General features: G+C 40.6%; 1 protein-coding gene across 5 annotated transcripts in view; it reads left to right on the top strand.

Moving 5' to 3' along the window:
- Positions 1–16,101, top strand: part of fhit (fragile histidine triad diadenosine triphosphatase) — a 417,147-nt gene that overhangs the window by 139,325 nt on the left and 261,721 nt on the right. For all 5 annotated transcript variants that reach the window (XM_078247548.1, XM_078247551.1, XM_078247547.1 and 2 more), the window contains one exon: positions 4,891–5,015. In XM_078247548.1, coding sequence (XP_078103674.1) covers positions 4,891–5,015 — 125 coding nt within the window. The remainder of the gene's footprint in view (positions 1–4,890; positions 5,016–16,101) is intronic.

The raw sequence follows: 16,101 nt of genomic DNA, 5'->3' as shown, positions 1-16,101 counted from the left end.
GCTGCTCTCATGCTGAGCCTTTTACCTTTTTTAAATAAGCCACCATTAGCCACACATTCAGGCTTCCTTTTTGAACTGCTTGAGTTAATAAAGACCTCCATGAAGCAGAAATAAATCAGACTGAAGAGGGAAGACTGACTTCTCATTTCTCGCCTTTAACAGTGTTGACACCAGTGGCTTTTGTCAGTTAGTCATTGCTCAGAAATGTGGGTCAACCAGTGGCTGAAAGTGACCAAAAAAGGTGCCAGTACCCTGATTGAGCAGTTGCACAACATGATCATCGCTTGTGTCTTGGATATATTTATATTCATTCGCATATCTTGAAGCCTGGATGCCAGCCAAACTTAGCCCCGCCCACAACATTTGAGGTTGGGAAGTTCGGTCTGGACTCGAACTGTTGTGGAGCAACTATGCTCGAACCAGAGCAGTTTGGACCAATCAAATTGTCAGGGCGGGCTTTATACGATGATGGACAGATGATCAACAGTAACATAATCAACCACGTCACCAAAGAGTGCTTGGGTTGAATTTGTTTACAACAAAGATGGCTGCCACTGGAGAATTGAGATTTGTAGATTCCGCCATTGCATCTGTTATAGAAGCAGCCCAGTCTCATGGCAGTTTGTGAAATTGTAACGTTATTGAATTTATTGATTTGTGTACTGAACACGTTAATGTCGTTATTTTCGTGTGGTGAGCAAGAATTTTAAAGTAATGCATTTCAATGGGAAGCATATTTCGTGATCACAGAACTATTACGGTAGCGAGTAGTATTGATAAGGCGAAAAGTGGATGGGTCAAACAACATAGGACTTTCACCCCGGAGACCGGGGATCGCGCCCCTCGTGTTGCAGTTCCTTTCTGCGTTATTCTCTTCCTAATCACAACCGTCCCGTTGTTGTCGGCGTCTCCTGCGTGTTACAGTTCCTTTCCCCGTTCTTCTTTTTCTAACCACAACCGTCCCTTTGTTGTGGACGGCATGTGGCGTTTTATTTAACTGTTGTTGAGTGCCACAGAGAACGCGGATCGTGTCCCTGCGCCCGGGGATCGCGTCCCGCGTGTGGTGGTCCGTCCCGTTGTTGTCGCCGGTGTGTGGCGTTTAATTTCCCCGTTGCTGCGTCCCCCAGAGCAGCCCAGTGTCATGGCAGTTCGTGAAATGGTCACGTTCGAAAATCGTGCCCTGTACACGAAATAAACGAGAAAATCGTGACCTGTACACGAAATAAACGAGAAAATCATGACCTTTACACAAATCAATAAATCAAAATAATGTGACCAATTCACGAACTGGCATGAGACCGGGTTGTATAGAAAATATCGTCAGCGCATTAATTTCAAAAGAGGAACAGAGAACCGTGATCAAGGCATTTGTCGATTGGAAATATGCAGTGTTGGGAAGGATACTTTAAACGTATTCTGTTACAGAATACAGAATATATGCCCACAAATGTAATTTGTAATGCATTCTGAATACTTGGATTACTTCCACATTGAATTGCATTTTATAAGTGTAGGAATGCGACCATCACATACAGCTTACTAAACAGGCCTATTCTCGTGTGTTCTTCTATTCCAACTTGCTGAATGTGTACCTGAACAAGCAGATAGATTGTTGTATTTGTAGTCCCGAACTGCATACTACAAAAATCTAACCGCAGTCTAAGCTAATTTTAGCTAACGTTAGCTAGCATGTCAAACGGTGCTAGTCAGTCTTTCAACAGCTCTGGAGCTAGTAAATCAGCACGTAGGAGAATGTAAAGTCGCACTTCAACTATAAAATAGCAAGGTGACCAGTAAAACTACAGCAGACGACTACCCTTGGCTAATTAAAAAAAAAAACTTACTTTAAGAGTCTTCTTCAGGTTGGAGGTGGAGTAAATTGGACGCTGAAAGGAGGTTGGTTGCTGGCAAGCAGAGGCTGCACTGCACAGTTATTTTTCATTCTCCCTGTTTGTTCTTTAATGTGAAATGCTGTTTGAATTTCCAAGATAGAAACGCATTCCTGCCCTGGCTCTGTTGTGCCGGTTCCGACTCCATTGTGAGTGATCACGCAAATAGCATATTGGGGCTTCTGGGGAAATGCATGGAGTTGCGTTAATTTATTTAGAGAGTGAATAAACTCGTGAAACAGAAGTATCGTCATGTAATCCATTGATTTCAACAATGTAACTGTATTGTAAATACCAACTATTTAAATTTTAACTGTAACGGAATACAGTTACTCATAATTTGTATTCTGAATACGTAACACCGGTACATGTATTCCATTACGCCCAACACTGGAAATATGTTTTTGCTGTCCTTCCTACAGGATTCAGCAAAAGTTTAATTTATCATACCATCATGCTAATGTTGTGATGATACGTCACATACTCCGTTGCTGTGATTGGTTGTAGGTCTATCCAATTGAGTACAGAGGCATTTTCTTTCCTGGTTCGGTTGAAACACGCCCCATAATCACAGCCCAATGGAACAGTATCAGACTCATATTCTGACTAGAATCTGAGTATGAAAAAATCAGGCTACATATCTTGGTAAAATATCACTTCAAATGTGTGTTTGTGTGCATTTGATTAATCCCATTCAAATTAATTTTCATTAGCCACTATTATGTGTGACATAGTCTCGCATAGCCAGACCCTCCTATACAGCGCTGCGGTGAAAGGTCTGGCTAGTCCACACAGCATTCTGGGATGGGAGAAAAACGTGCTCTGGTTTATTGGCATTTCTTTAAACCAATCACAATCGTCTTGGGCGGGGCTAAGCTCCACACGGAGCAACGGTGCCTCTGCAAAATAGCCTTGGGAAGGAACTTGTTTTGGTGGAACGTGTACGTTCAAAGGTTGTTTTAGTCGTGCAACAGAAAACTCAGATTGGACAGATAGTCTAGCTAGCTGTCTGGATTTACCCTGCAGAGATCTGAGGAACAGTTAACCATAGTCCTCATAAATCTACCGGAGTTTAATGCCAACACAAAGGAAGAGGAAGGTACCGGACATCCGGCAGAAAATCAGGAACATCTTGCGGAATTTCCGGCGGCACCTGAACAATCCCAGAAATGAAATCTCATCGATATAGACTGTTATTAAAGTTGACTGTGGTGTGCTACAATGTACTTGAGTAACTAGATTCACAACCTCTTTAAATGTAAATCACCACCCATATCCAGACTACATCAAATGTAGGCTCTCACTCTCCAGTCATGAAATATCCAGCTGTGATAAGGTTGTGTGTAAAGCTACTTTTATATGATCACATGAACCGATTAAGACACAGATCATATAAAAATAGTAGCATCTTGTTGCATAAGTGGAACAGGAAATAGAAGAGAGCGTTAAGAAAGTGTTTTGGAGCGAGCGCTCACGTGTCACTCGAGCAGAGTCAGCAGAGCACACAGAGCAAAAGTCTGTTGTCCAGCTGCACCTAATCTCTACTTCTTTTACAAACCTCTTGTCAAAATCTTTTTCTGCAACATATGCAACCATTGCCTCGGCTGCTATGTGCTTACACAGAGATGCAGTGGTTTGCAATAAAAAGTAAGGGTACATCAGAAGTGCCGGTACTCAGTACCAGTATCGTTGGGAGCAACGGATCACTAAGTGATAAGTGACTGTTCCCCAGGTCCTTCAGGAGTTTTTGGGGATACTTAAATGGACTGCTTTACAGTATGTTCAAAATGATGTTCCCAATTCATATTAAATCAGTGAAACCAAAGAGGGATATTTTCTTCTCAGATTGTTTGAAATGAAGGATTTAAAAGTACCCAGAATTTCAAAAGAAGAAAAGCTTTGGAATTTTGATAAAAGCCTGGAAAAAAAAAAACATAATTCATTTTGCAACAATTAACTTTTACTTTACTTACTTTACTGTTTTTTTTCCAGCATCTTTTGACAATTCAGATTTCACTGCCTTACAGAGCCATGGTCCACCCATGGTAGCTTTGGTACACCCGTGAGGCCAGGACTACTTCTCCCTTTGTCTTTTGTTATTATTAGTTGATTCATTTTTTTTTTTTTTTTTTAAAGCATCTGAAAGCACTTTTCGAATTTGGGAAGGTCAGATTGAGCAGGGCCATCTCCTCAAAGCTTTTTGAAAGATCATATCATAGCCTCCTTATTGTGTAACATTTTTTTTTTATTCATGCTGTGCCTGTCAAGGTAGTACTTGCTATTTATAGTTGCGTTCTAAAGGTTAGAATTTCCATGGCTTGTTTTTCTATCTTTTGATATAAAATAATGTGACCATGGCTACATTTACATTGCTACGTTTTGGTTTTTAAGTGGAGTTTTGAGCCAAAAGCGATCTCCGTGCACACGTGTTTTTATCTTCAGTAGAAGAATTAATCTCTGTATAAAACTAACACGCCCTATACGCATATCTCATCAACATTTTTGTATACTGGACATAAACAGTCCGTTGCTGGTAGTTGCCATGGTAACGTAGTAGCTTAGTCTCAGACAACGAGACGTTATGACCGATAAGAACCAATGAGGCGGCTAAACACTGGCGTCAGGGTTGGTGTTGCCAAAGGTCTCCGTTTACGGCCGTTGAGATTGCAACACAACCCCACAGATTCCAAACCAAAACACCCCGTTTTGGTTACCAAACGTCTCCGGTTTAGGGGCTCGGAAACGCCAGAGCAAGGGGAATGAGAGGGGGAAACGTAGCAAAGGATATTTGTTTTTAAACCAAAACGTAGTTTGCTTTACTTGTATTCCCCTAGTAATGTCTAAGAATTCCCTTCTGCCAAATCAGATCCTAATGAAATGAAAACTGTCAGTCAGATTGTTCAGTGAAGGCGTCCAGCTGTATGTGCATGCGTGTGTGATGAACCCTATCCCTGTTCAGTGTGATCTTATTGAGCACCTGCTGTCTCTGCATCTTTTCCAGGCCTGAGACTCAGTGGGACATGTTGACCCTGCGCTTTGGACAGCATTTCATCAAGGCGTCAGCCGTGTTCTTGCAGACAGAGCTGTCTTTCGCTCTGGTCAACAGGAAGCCTGTGGTACCCGGACGTATCCTTTCATCACTTCCAGGTGAGAGGGGTTCCTGCTCAACTTAGTACTGTTGGGGGTGGGTTGAAGTGTGTGTCGGTGTTTTAACACCTGACGGACGCTCTGAGTGGTCACTGTGTCCATTTGATTTTTATATGATTTTTTTAGGCATCTCGAACAATCAACAGTATGTTGTAAAAGAGAAAACAGAACAAAATAAAAACACATAGATAACACAATCGTAGAGAAATCAGTCAGACTTTACCAAAGAACAAAAAAAAGTATAAGTTAGAGAAGGACCATAATGCTTATATAGTCCTGCCCCTACTTTACAATATCATATTATTACAGAAAAAAATCAAATAGATGTGCATACAGCATACAAAATTTACAACTTACAACCCTAATCCTAACCACAACAATACAACAATACACTTTCCACATTACATTTCAAATCCTATATTCAGTTCTCCTTTCTATAGTGATCAAATATTGTTTTCTTGAATCTATGTTTGAACTGTATAATAGAATGGCTCTGTTCAGGTCACCCCACAAACTGAAATACACACTTTTAAGAGTAGTTCACACTAGCAGCTGTTTGAACATAAATGTACCTCTTATGTCTCCCATCTCTATCCTTAAACCTTGTTTGTATCTTATCTGTTATGTATATGTTTTGGTGGGTTTTTTTTGTTGAAAAAAACTCCAGCAGCTTTTACAATGTCCATTTAAAACAAGTATTTAATCCTCATAACTACAACGCTCCATGATCCCTATGCAGCCTTTTGTAATAGTTGAAAGGTATCTAATATTCTTATGAAGTCATGCTGAATCAGAACTCTTCTCAACCTCAGAGTCCAGACCTCTCAAGACTAGCTGATATTCAGTCACAGTCGCTATATCGCAAAGAGTAATGGAGTGATATCTGACTGACCTGTTCTTATGCACAGGTTACGCACAGGAAGGCTTGATATCTGGGATATATAGTGGAACACAAACTAAAGGGAACAAACAAACCCTTAAAAACAATAGACATCAAGGAAACTAGCCAAGGCCCTCATCTTTTACGAAAAATGTATATAAAATGCATTTTAAATAGAATAAGATAGAAACAGCTTCAACGCGTTTCGGCGTCCAGCCTTCTTTAGGACTTCCTGAAGAAAGTGATGAAGGCTGGACGCCGAAACGCGTTGAAGTTGTTTATAACTTATTCTATTTAGAATGTGCCAGATGCATTAAAGGCATTTTATATATATTTTTCGTAAAAGATGAGTGCCTTGGCTTCTTCCTTGTCTATTGGAGTTGTTCATGCCCCCTACCAAAGAGCACCGCATTTTTATCACTAATATAAGTTCCAAGAAGCTCTCCAATCTCTTCGGTTCTTCAAACCCTTAAAAACTTTAAAACATTTTACTAAGCTCTTAATCTGTGCCAGCTAACACAGAGTAGTGATCCTCTAAATCACAAAATGGAATACTTTAATGTAGGGGTGTGCAAAAAAATAGATTTGTGATTCAACCTCTACCGATTCAAAATTGATTCATAGAATTCCAAAAATCGATTCATATTTTTTAATTTTTTTTAATTGTCTGTCTACTGCAATCGCATGATTGATTGATATATAGATAGATAGATATAGAGATAGATACTTTATTGATCCCAAGGGGAAATTCAAGGTCCCAGTAGCTTACAGACATCACACACAACTTACACATACATCATAACGGGATGTTAAAATAACAAACAAATCCACATGAATAATATGGACAATAAAAGATACTAAATAAGCTAAATAAAAAATCCACATGAATGTACTAAGGGATGTGTACGATATACGTATATATACACATACATACATACGTACATGGGAAAAGTAACTACATGTACATACTGTGAATCGTTTTTTGAATCGAGAATCGTTTTTGAATTGAAAAATCGACATTGAATCGAATCGTGAGCCTAAAAATATAAAATATATATATAAAATATAAAATATATATATATATATATATATATATAAATATAAATATACTCTAACTCAGTGGTTAAAGGGCTTCATCATTAATGTAAGAGCAGACTTATTAATTATTTTTTTTGCTCTTAAAACGTAACTTAACCAAGTGTATTTCACCTGACTCTTTAGTTTAGTTTAGTATGGATAGATATGTATTGTCCCATGAGGGAGATTTGTTTTCACTGTCTGTTTCATGCACATGGCAATACACACGGACAAATACATCAACAGACAACATAAAGACAGGTATATAGACACATAGAAACAAGCACATTTACAGACACATTTGCAGCTGTTATTTACTGTACAAAGCTAAAAAAACAAAAAACAGGGAAGACCAATTTAAAATTCTTTATTTAGCTTTGCTACTGTTTGAGAATCAGTATGAACATTTGCCATACTTGTACTACGTGCATGAGAGCTTTGGGACCCTAAAACTGGTCCGGCTAAGGTTGAGAAACTGTTAAAAATCAACCCTTTGTGCCAATGGCTGAATGTCTAAGCTGTATGCAGCTGCCCAATAAGCAGGATTGAGTGCAGTAAGATGGTCACTGTTGTACAGGAAGCCCTCACACTGTTGTCGTGGTGACCTTTTTCTTCGCATCGTAAACCAGTCTGTCATCGCTTATTTTCCACTGATAACTGGTGTATGTAGATTATCCTTTAGCTATTTTGTTTGTAAACCAAATGTACTGAGGAATTCTCTTTTGGGATGACTGGTTTTACCGTATATTTTTACATGTACAAATGAACTAAACAAAGCTACTTGAGCTTGGGATAAGCGGCGTTTACTCTGGATGTTTTTTTAAAGCCCTAATGAATGGGATAGTATTTATTCTGGGGTCACAGTGAGTTGTCATGCTCTGCAAATGACAGAAAAGTGGCACTGCCAAAATGTGCTTGTTTGAGCTGATGCATTTCCAGAATGTCATCATGTATGGGAGGAGAGAGTGGCTGGTGTGTGTGACTTAATGTCTGTGAGAAACAGGTGCAATGTGAAGCTCCACTGTACACATGGAGGCTGTGTGTTTGAGAAAGGAGCGGATGATTTCAAAGTGCACGTCACAGGAGACTATGAAAACATCAGGGCTTCAGATTGTTCTCGAGTTTGATATATCCTTTGTTTTTGCTCTTTGGGTGGACAGTAATTTCTCCCACGCAACTGACCTTGTTGCAGGAGTGCGTGCATGTGTTCATGAGATGCATTTAGTGTTTCACAGCTGAGTTTATGTGTTGAAATATGTACGTCTCTTGACACCCAACATCACAGGTGTGATCTGGTTTACTAGTGGGCACATCCAGCAGTGATGTAGCATGGTATTATAGTGCTACACTGCATCACAGCCATTGACTGTAAAAAATAGTGGAGGTAGCAGCAGTGACGTCACCCATTGGTTTGTGTTCTGCCATTTTGAAGCCCCTAGTTTGGCAAGTGGCCGTCGCCATCTTGCTTTTTGACCCCGGATGAGGGAAAGTTGCCGATTTTCAACCAATCATCCAGTGGAGATTTACCGCCGGGTAAACGCAGCCTTCGGGTACTGGAGCCATTCATCTGCATGTGCGGTACGGTCTATTTTAAAGTCCACAGTGTTAGCACGGTTAGCATTGCTGAGCATCTGTCCTGACTGACGAGTCCTAAAACATCCCCTGTATTGAAGAAACTAGGGACTGAGATCATAAACTCATTATGAAATTGTTTACTGAGGTAACGAAATCAAGTGAGAAGTAGGCTCATTTTCTCATAGACTTCTACAGAAACTGACTTCTTTTTGGAGCCAGTGGAATCGGCCCCTGCTGGAAATGAGATAGAATGCAGCTTTAAGGAGCTTCAGCATTGGCTTCATTTTTCAGACCCGGAAGCTTTGTCCATTATTTTTACAGGCTATGGTCACAGCTGATCAGTGTGTGAAAGAAGCCCGTTGGCATGGCAAGATTTGGGTGCAGTTACTCTTTAAAACTGCAACAAGTGATGTCATGTTTATTTTTATTTTTTTTCATTCCGTGGCATTCATTCGTATCAAGTAGCCTCGGCTGATGTGTTAGCAAAAGTCTTTTGTGTGTGTTACTGTGTTTTACTGAGTTTCCCACTTTGACAGAAATACTGCTTTCATTTTTTCTTTTTTTATTTAACCTTTATTTATTCAGGGGAAGCTCACTGAGCCTCTCTTTTGCAGGAACGCCCTGATCACATTCACACAGTTGCACATTCATACCTGGAAGCTGCCCAGTACAACCACAGTCTGATCTGCTGGCCACTGAGCAGCTCCACTGGAGCAGTTGGAGGTTAAGGGCCTTGCTCAAGGCCACCACTGACTCCTCTTTCAGTCACTAATACCTCCAATCATCTCTGTTCTGCATTGTTGATAGTGGTGTTATTATGTTTTACTGAAAAACAAGCACGAAATGGTGAGTGTGAGTGGGAATAATCAGTGAATAAAAGCACAGAATAGCTTTTAGAGATGATAGATTCAAAACAGCATTCAAGAGTCATGACTATGACGTGGTTCACATTGTGTATTTATATAATGTTGTTATGAAAGAAGTACAATAGGAAATGAGGTTTTGTCTCTACGGTTGTTTTAAATAAATGCCGAGGGTTAATGCAGCTTTCAGTACCACAGCATCACGGCTTAATTAACATCAGAGCATTTATATTTCCTCTGCTGTGTTTCTGTGTCCGTTGTCCGTCATCAGTGTCAGTGAATAAATATAAAACATGCAGTGTTAGTGTACAATGCAGCGTCCTGACAGTTATCGTCTTTCACAGTCGATATCTGTCTCACTGTGTCTCTCTGACATGACTTACACATCCGCTTCCTAAAGCCTCCTGTTGTTGCCTGGCAACAGATATCGTTTTTGCCGAAGTGAACCTGACCTTGATATAAAGGCTATATAAGCAGCTGTTTACCATACAAACACAGACTCACGCGCACACGCACACACACACACAGACATACACACGCACACACACACACACAGACATACACACGCACGCACACACACACACACAGGCACACACACACACATACACACACAGACATGAAAGTGATAATAGACAATAACAATGGCTGCTGAAGGTTACTCAGGACTGTCGCTGCGCAGGATTGTTTGCATTCACTTTGTTTGGTTGATCATTGTGTTTTCATACTCCAACACAGATGTTTATTTTCCCTTTAAATTGGTACGGTTGTCACGCAGAGGGAGGCGGAGGCCATTTATCCTCATGGACTCTAACCAGAGGAAAGAAAGGGGAAAAAAAACAACTTTACTTTTGTCTATTAATCATTGTTTTTTTAACCAGCGTGAGCAGAAAGAAGAAGAAGAAAAAAGCTTGCATTAATTTGCATGATTTCCATTGCTGCTTTGTTTGAATAATGTGCTTATTCTCTTTCCGGAATGATAATCAGTTTCTTGGCTTTGTGCTCAACTTCTCAAGTGCTGCTCTCGCCTTGCGCAACTCCTCCAAGCTGAGATTAACTTTGGACCGTGGAGACTTGTTTCTCGGCTCTGCTATACACCTCCATTCTGGAGCCATATGTTAGCATTATTTAATCACATCTCTCTCTAAACACTGTGATTATCACTCTTGATTGCAGAGGCCTGGTATACTGTATTCTGAGAAAGCCATATAGTATACTGAGTATATCCTTTCTCCGTAAAACTGTGGTAGCTACTTTATTTTTGGTGTGCTTGGGCTTCCATCGTAATCTTTCAGCCTATTGTACTTGAAGCGCTCTGAGAGAAAACTGGTCTACTGCATCTCATCTGGGCTCTGTTCTCAGGCTTTAGATAATTTAGCCGTGACGGGAGACTTTGGCCAATCTCAGGTCATTTCAGAGAGATAGAGTGTTCCTATTGACTGTTCTGCGGATGCATTGCCTGTGCAACAAAGAAGGGAGATGCAAAGCTGCAGGAAGAGGTCTCACTTTACTTTACATTCTGGCATTTCTTTGCATTCTACCCACTAAAGTTTTAGGTTGCTTTCGCACCTGAGCAGTTTGGTCCATTTTCACCGACCCCTGGAGTGTTTGGTCAGATATTCCGGTTGGTTTGGGGGGGGTTTGAAAGCTCATTCGAACTTTGGTGGGGCTCAAACAACCGAAATCTGGTCCGCTTGAAAAACGGGGGTCTCTGTTCTATATATATAAATATATAAATACAGGTAGTGAACCACAAACAGTGCATTTACTAGCCTGCAATTTCAACCTTGCACACAATTTACAGACTTCTATATGATTTAAGGGATGATAACTTTTAGATCCATAACCTTTTATTAGCATACATCGCTGGTCGTGTGTGTGACATCATCATCATCTCTCCCTCCTTCACTCACTGTCGGTCAGCTGATCACATTGTTTACCTTCTAAATTATTAGAAACACTAAAGCAGAACCAGAAAACCCAAGACGGTATAAATTTGGTGTTACTCCATTATTTCTGAGACCGGAAGTGTCGGCGAGTTTCACTCAGATATTCTGTCCAATAGAGCAGCGACAGTTTCGACTGTCTGACATTGGTTTACAACGTTTGGTGTTTGACAAAGAACGCAAACCGAACCAAATGAAAAATGCAACAATGTTGCAACTTCACCCCCGAATCGCGCCGAGTCTACCGAACTATAGGTGTGAAAGGGCCGTTAAGCAAACGGTTCCACCAGAAGCAGTCTGAGCTGGTTCATGCAAACAGACCTGAGCTGGCATACGCTATGAATTAACTGTGGAACAAAGACACTGTAGAAAATCAGATATCACAGGACACATTCTTCCATTTGAACATCCATGCTAGCATGTTGCCACAAAGCTGTGATGTGCTGTGGAAGGGTATGAGGAAATTGGAGAAACCTAATCAAACACCCACAAAAAACAAAAAAAGAATGAAACAAACAAAAAAAAAAAAAAAGAGCAATGCTGCGTGTTCTGTCACTAATACAGATAAAATAAGAAAAACAACACATTAGTCTCGGCCCCCTACCAGATGGGTCTGACCGCATACGTGGAGTTTGCTGGGGGGGGGGGGCAGGAGGAGCACTGTCCCCCTGGTGACTCAAACAGGTAATTGCATTGTTTAAAAAATGAGTGGAATAATTACATCTGGCATGACCAGATATTTTATAAATATTTTAAATAACACAAAACAACTAAATGGTGATAGGTAATACATCTGATTTCCTATACTGCTTTAGTAAAACTGGTGCACTATGTCTGGACATATTGCCGTGCCAACCTTGCAATAAAGGTTTCCTAAATGCCATGTATATACATGTGATGTCAGCTTACTAATTGATTGCAGGTTTTGTGTAGATTTGGACTTTTATACGTTTATTCCACTTTGTTTAAACGGCGAAGTGGAGAGGCCTCGTTCACCTGTTTGGAGCTGGCTGGTGAATGTGACGCTCGTATAGGCCTTGCTGGATACACCGTGTCATTTACCTTTTCGTGGATCTACTGATCGCTGTGGATTACTTTTTTTCCGTGTCATTGGATTACGTCAAATTATGGATCTTTTTTCTCAACGTGTCTTAACGTTTTATGGTGAGTTTGGAGAGGCATCTCAACAGACTGTAGGTCCAACACTGATTGTTCACTGTTACATTTTAGTTGAATTTAAGCGTCTGTCTATTGCGTTCCAAGACAGCAGTGCCGTGATTGGATTTCATAAGGGAGAATTGTTAAATTGTTACAATGTAATTTAAAATCTGCTTTAAAAATAAACATGTGTTTTGGAATATAATGTTCAGCTTCGGCAGCTTTACCTATGTGCTAAAATATACAATGACGAAGCCTAGTGACAAGTCCATAGCAACCAGTGTTGAATTGGTTATATCCCAGTGTCCTTTGCTGAATGGTGTCAGTGTTTTATTGTTTTATTTCATTTGAATACTAGTTTACTAGAGGAGAAACTTAGTATTTGAAGTAATGCAGTAATGCATGAAGTGTGCATTTAGTTGCCATGCTTATTGTGAGTAAATCTACTGAAATGACCACCACACCATAACAGAGGAGTGGGATGTATAAGATGAGAATGCAGAGGTTAACTCCTGTACATCAGGGCTGTAAAAATCAAATGGCATCTGTACTTCTTTGCTAAGTGCAAAATTGCACGCAAGGGGAGGGTCATGCCTCTTTTTCAAATAATTTTGGAGGGTCATAGGAAAATTGTTACTGACAAGGGGAGGGTCAAGTCTTTTTAGGTTAGAGGTCACAAAACTCCGGTGGCCCCTTAATTAAATAACGAACAGTCTCTTAATGAGATTCCCTCACATTATGGATGCTTGAGTAATTTCTGTGCATCTTTGAGATGAAAGACTAAACAAATACATCAACTGGCAACCTGAATTAATCCAGTGGCGTTTGTTTACAGTATGTGTAAATGTGTACATTGATGTGCTGGAGGTGTAGAAGGCCTGAGAGCTGGTGGAGAAGGAAGCAGCCACCGGTTCAGCATTAGCATTCCTGCAGGTAGCCTTTTATATCTGACTGTAATGCAAGTGTAACTACATCTGAGTTTAGTTTAATCTGTCGTTTCCAGCGTGGTCTCCACAAGCTGTCGCGGCGCGTGGTCATGCACCTCTGAATTTTATAACTATGCACCCACTGCGCACATTGCGCTTTCAGTTCAGTTTGGAAAGACTGGCGGAGCAGGTTCACCTCTACAAACTCTGTATGATTCTTCATGTCCAGACCACAGAGAGTCAAACAGCCTTAAATATGTTGTCAGAGAGAGACACCACACTGGGAAAAGAAGAAACATTTTTGGGGAAAGTGTGAAAAAAAACATGAGAGATCGTTTTGTCAAAGCTAAAAAAAAAACGGCTTCATGGAAAGAGTGTTCTTAAAGTTTAAGTGCGTACGTTTTTGATATTAATGAACATCTGTTACATTCAAGCTATTACCAAATGAGTTGATACAGAGCTAATTAAGACTATCAGCTCCAAACAACTTTCTCTGTATTTCTCAGTATGGCTATGTTCAGAAGATTCTGTCGTCCAGTGACTTTCGCGCGCAGAAACTCCAGTGAAGATAATTTCCTCTTCTGAAGAGTGCATCATGTTTGCATCATCCTCTGTTTCCTCCTTGGCTACTAGCAACTGCGTGGGGGAGGGGTGGTGGCTTGTGCGTGATCACGGAAGGCTTGTATCAGGTGGATGCGCCGACAGTTTTGTTGTCGTTCCTTAGAATTCCTCATGGGGGCGACAGAAACTACGCACTATAGCTTTAACTGTGTTACAGGCAGACAGTCATTTCGATTTGGAGATAAACAGCAGTCACGTTAATAATTAGAGTAGATAATTGTAATTTTTCATGGTACGTCAGTGTTTATCATGGATGTGTGTACTTCTGTTACCAGGTAGCCTGCTTTCCTTTACTTCTGCTCTCTTCTTCTCTACTACTTCTTGCTTATTCACAGATTACTTTGTTTGTACGCCCTCTGGTGTTTCGGAGAATACTGCAACGAACAATGCGTTGAGCATAAACGTGCATGCTTGTAGCGCGCGCCATCTACGGAGGCCCGTGCGCAAGTATATGCAAAGCTTTATGCATTAAGCCTAATGGCAGAAGGAATAAAGGAATACAAGTATCTGTTGGTTTTACATGGGGTGTGGGGCAAGATAGTGTGGCCCTGGTGGCATTAAAGACAACTCGCAAGAAACAACATGGCCAGAATTACCCATGATTCTCTTAGCTTTCTGGACTACCTGTTTCTTCCAGAGGGAGCTCAGGTTTGGTAACTGGATTCCAGCAAATGAACGCAAAAGTTAAATGACTTCCGATGAAGGAATAATAGAAGCTACAACTTTATACACCAAAACATTGGTTAAATGATGAGCAGATTATCAATAATGCTCCCCAGAGGATAAACCCTATCCATTGTAGACACTTCATGAGCTTTCGTCTATGCCACGCTCAGGACAAAGTCACACATTTAAATACATGATAATTCCAATTCTAATCAAATAGGCAGATTGCCATGAGATTTACATCTGTGAACAGATTAGGTTTTGGTGGTCAAAGGTCAATGTTACTGTGACTTCACATTGGCCATAACTCAAGAAGTCCTATACCAATAATGACAAAATTTCACACCAATGTCTAATAGGATAAAATCAGGAAGTGATGACATTTTATATCCAAAAGGTCAAAGGTCAACTTCACTGCATCTTCATAATGTTCTGCAAAAATGCTTTTCTGTCCAATTATTCAGAGCTATACTGTATCTCAGATGCTGAGTTGGTGACACTAATCATGAAACTGTGCAGGTTCAAGATGTGTGTGAAGCATCCACGTTTCACCAAACTATACACTTAATCCCTTTTTTCTTAAATCCCTGCAAAGTCTGTGACAGACGTGGATGTAAACTGTCACTTAACTGGTTGGTGGAGGGATAATTTAGAGTGAGCCGGTCGTTATTAGAATGGTATTGAAGAATTAGAACCCCGACAGGGTGACGCAGGACCCTGATGCCAATCCGCCTGGAGGGGTTTAACACGCAATAATGACCGGCTCGCTCTACATTATCCCGCTTATTACACAGCTAAATACACAGCTAATCATACAGAGGTTACCCGCTGATGACGCCTGCGTCCCAGCTTGGAAGGTTAACTTTACCGCTGATGATCAAGGCTCCCCAGCAGAAGCCAGGTCGCCCCGGTGAATGAGCTAACCGTGGAGCTAACTAACGCCATGTCTACACAGTAGCCATTAACACTGTTTGCGATCCCTTTGCGTGTTGAAAAACAAATATTGTATTAATTTAAAAATGACTCACCAGAGTGTATGATCAGAACTCTGTCGATGGCAATGGTCTGTTGTGCCGAAATAGCAGAGCGCAGAATGCTGTGATTGACCAATCAGAATCAAGTATTCAATTATAGTTAAGACTCAACAGGCACAAATCCAAACAAGGGATTCTGTACAGTGCACACTTTCACTTTCCATTTTCCCCAGTCTGATAGCCACAGTTAATGCAGTCGAGAGTGAGTTTAATTAGGGTTGCTCTATCAATTAGCACACATTTCATCTGAGCGAATAAAAAGGGCTAAGGAGACGGCACCCTTAATACATGACTAGAACCAAAGAAACGTGCTTACCCATAT

This window comes from Sander vitreus, chromosome 4 (genome assembly GCF_031162955.1).
Source record: "Sander vitreus isolate 19-12246 chromosome 4, sanVit1, whole genome shotgun sequence".
NCBI classification, from domain to species: domain Eukaryota; kingdom Metazoa; phylum Chordata; class Actinopteri; order Perciformes; family Percidae; genus Sander; species Sander vitreus.
This window is presented reverse-complemented; position numbering and strand designations above follow the sequence as displayed.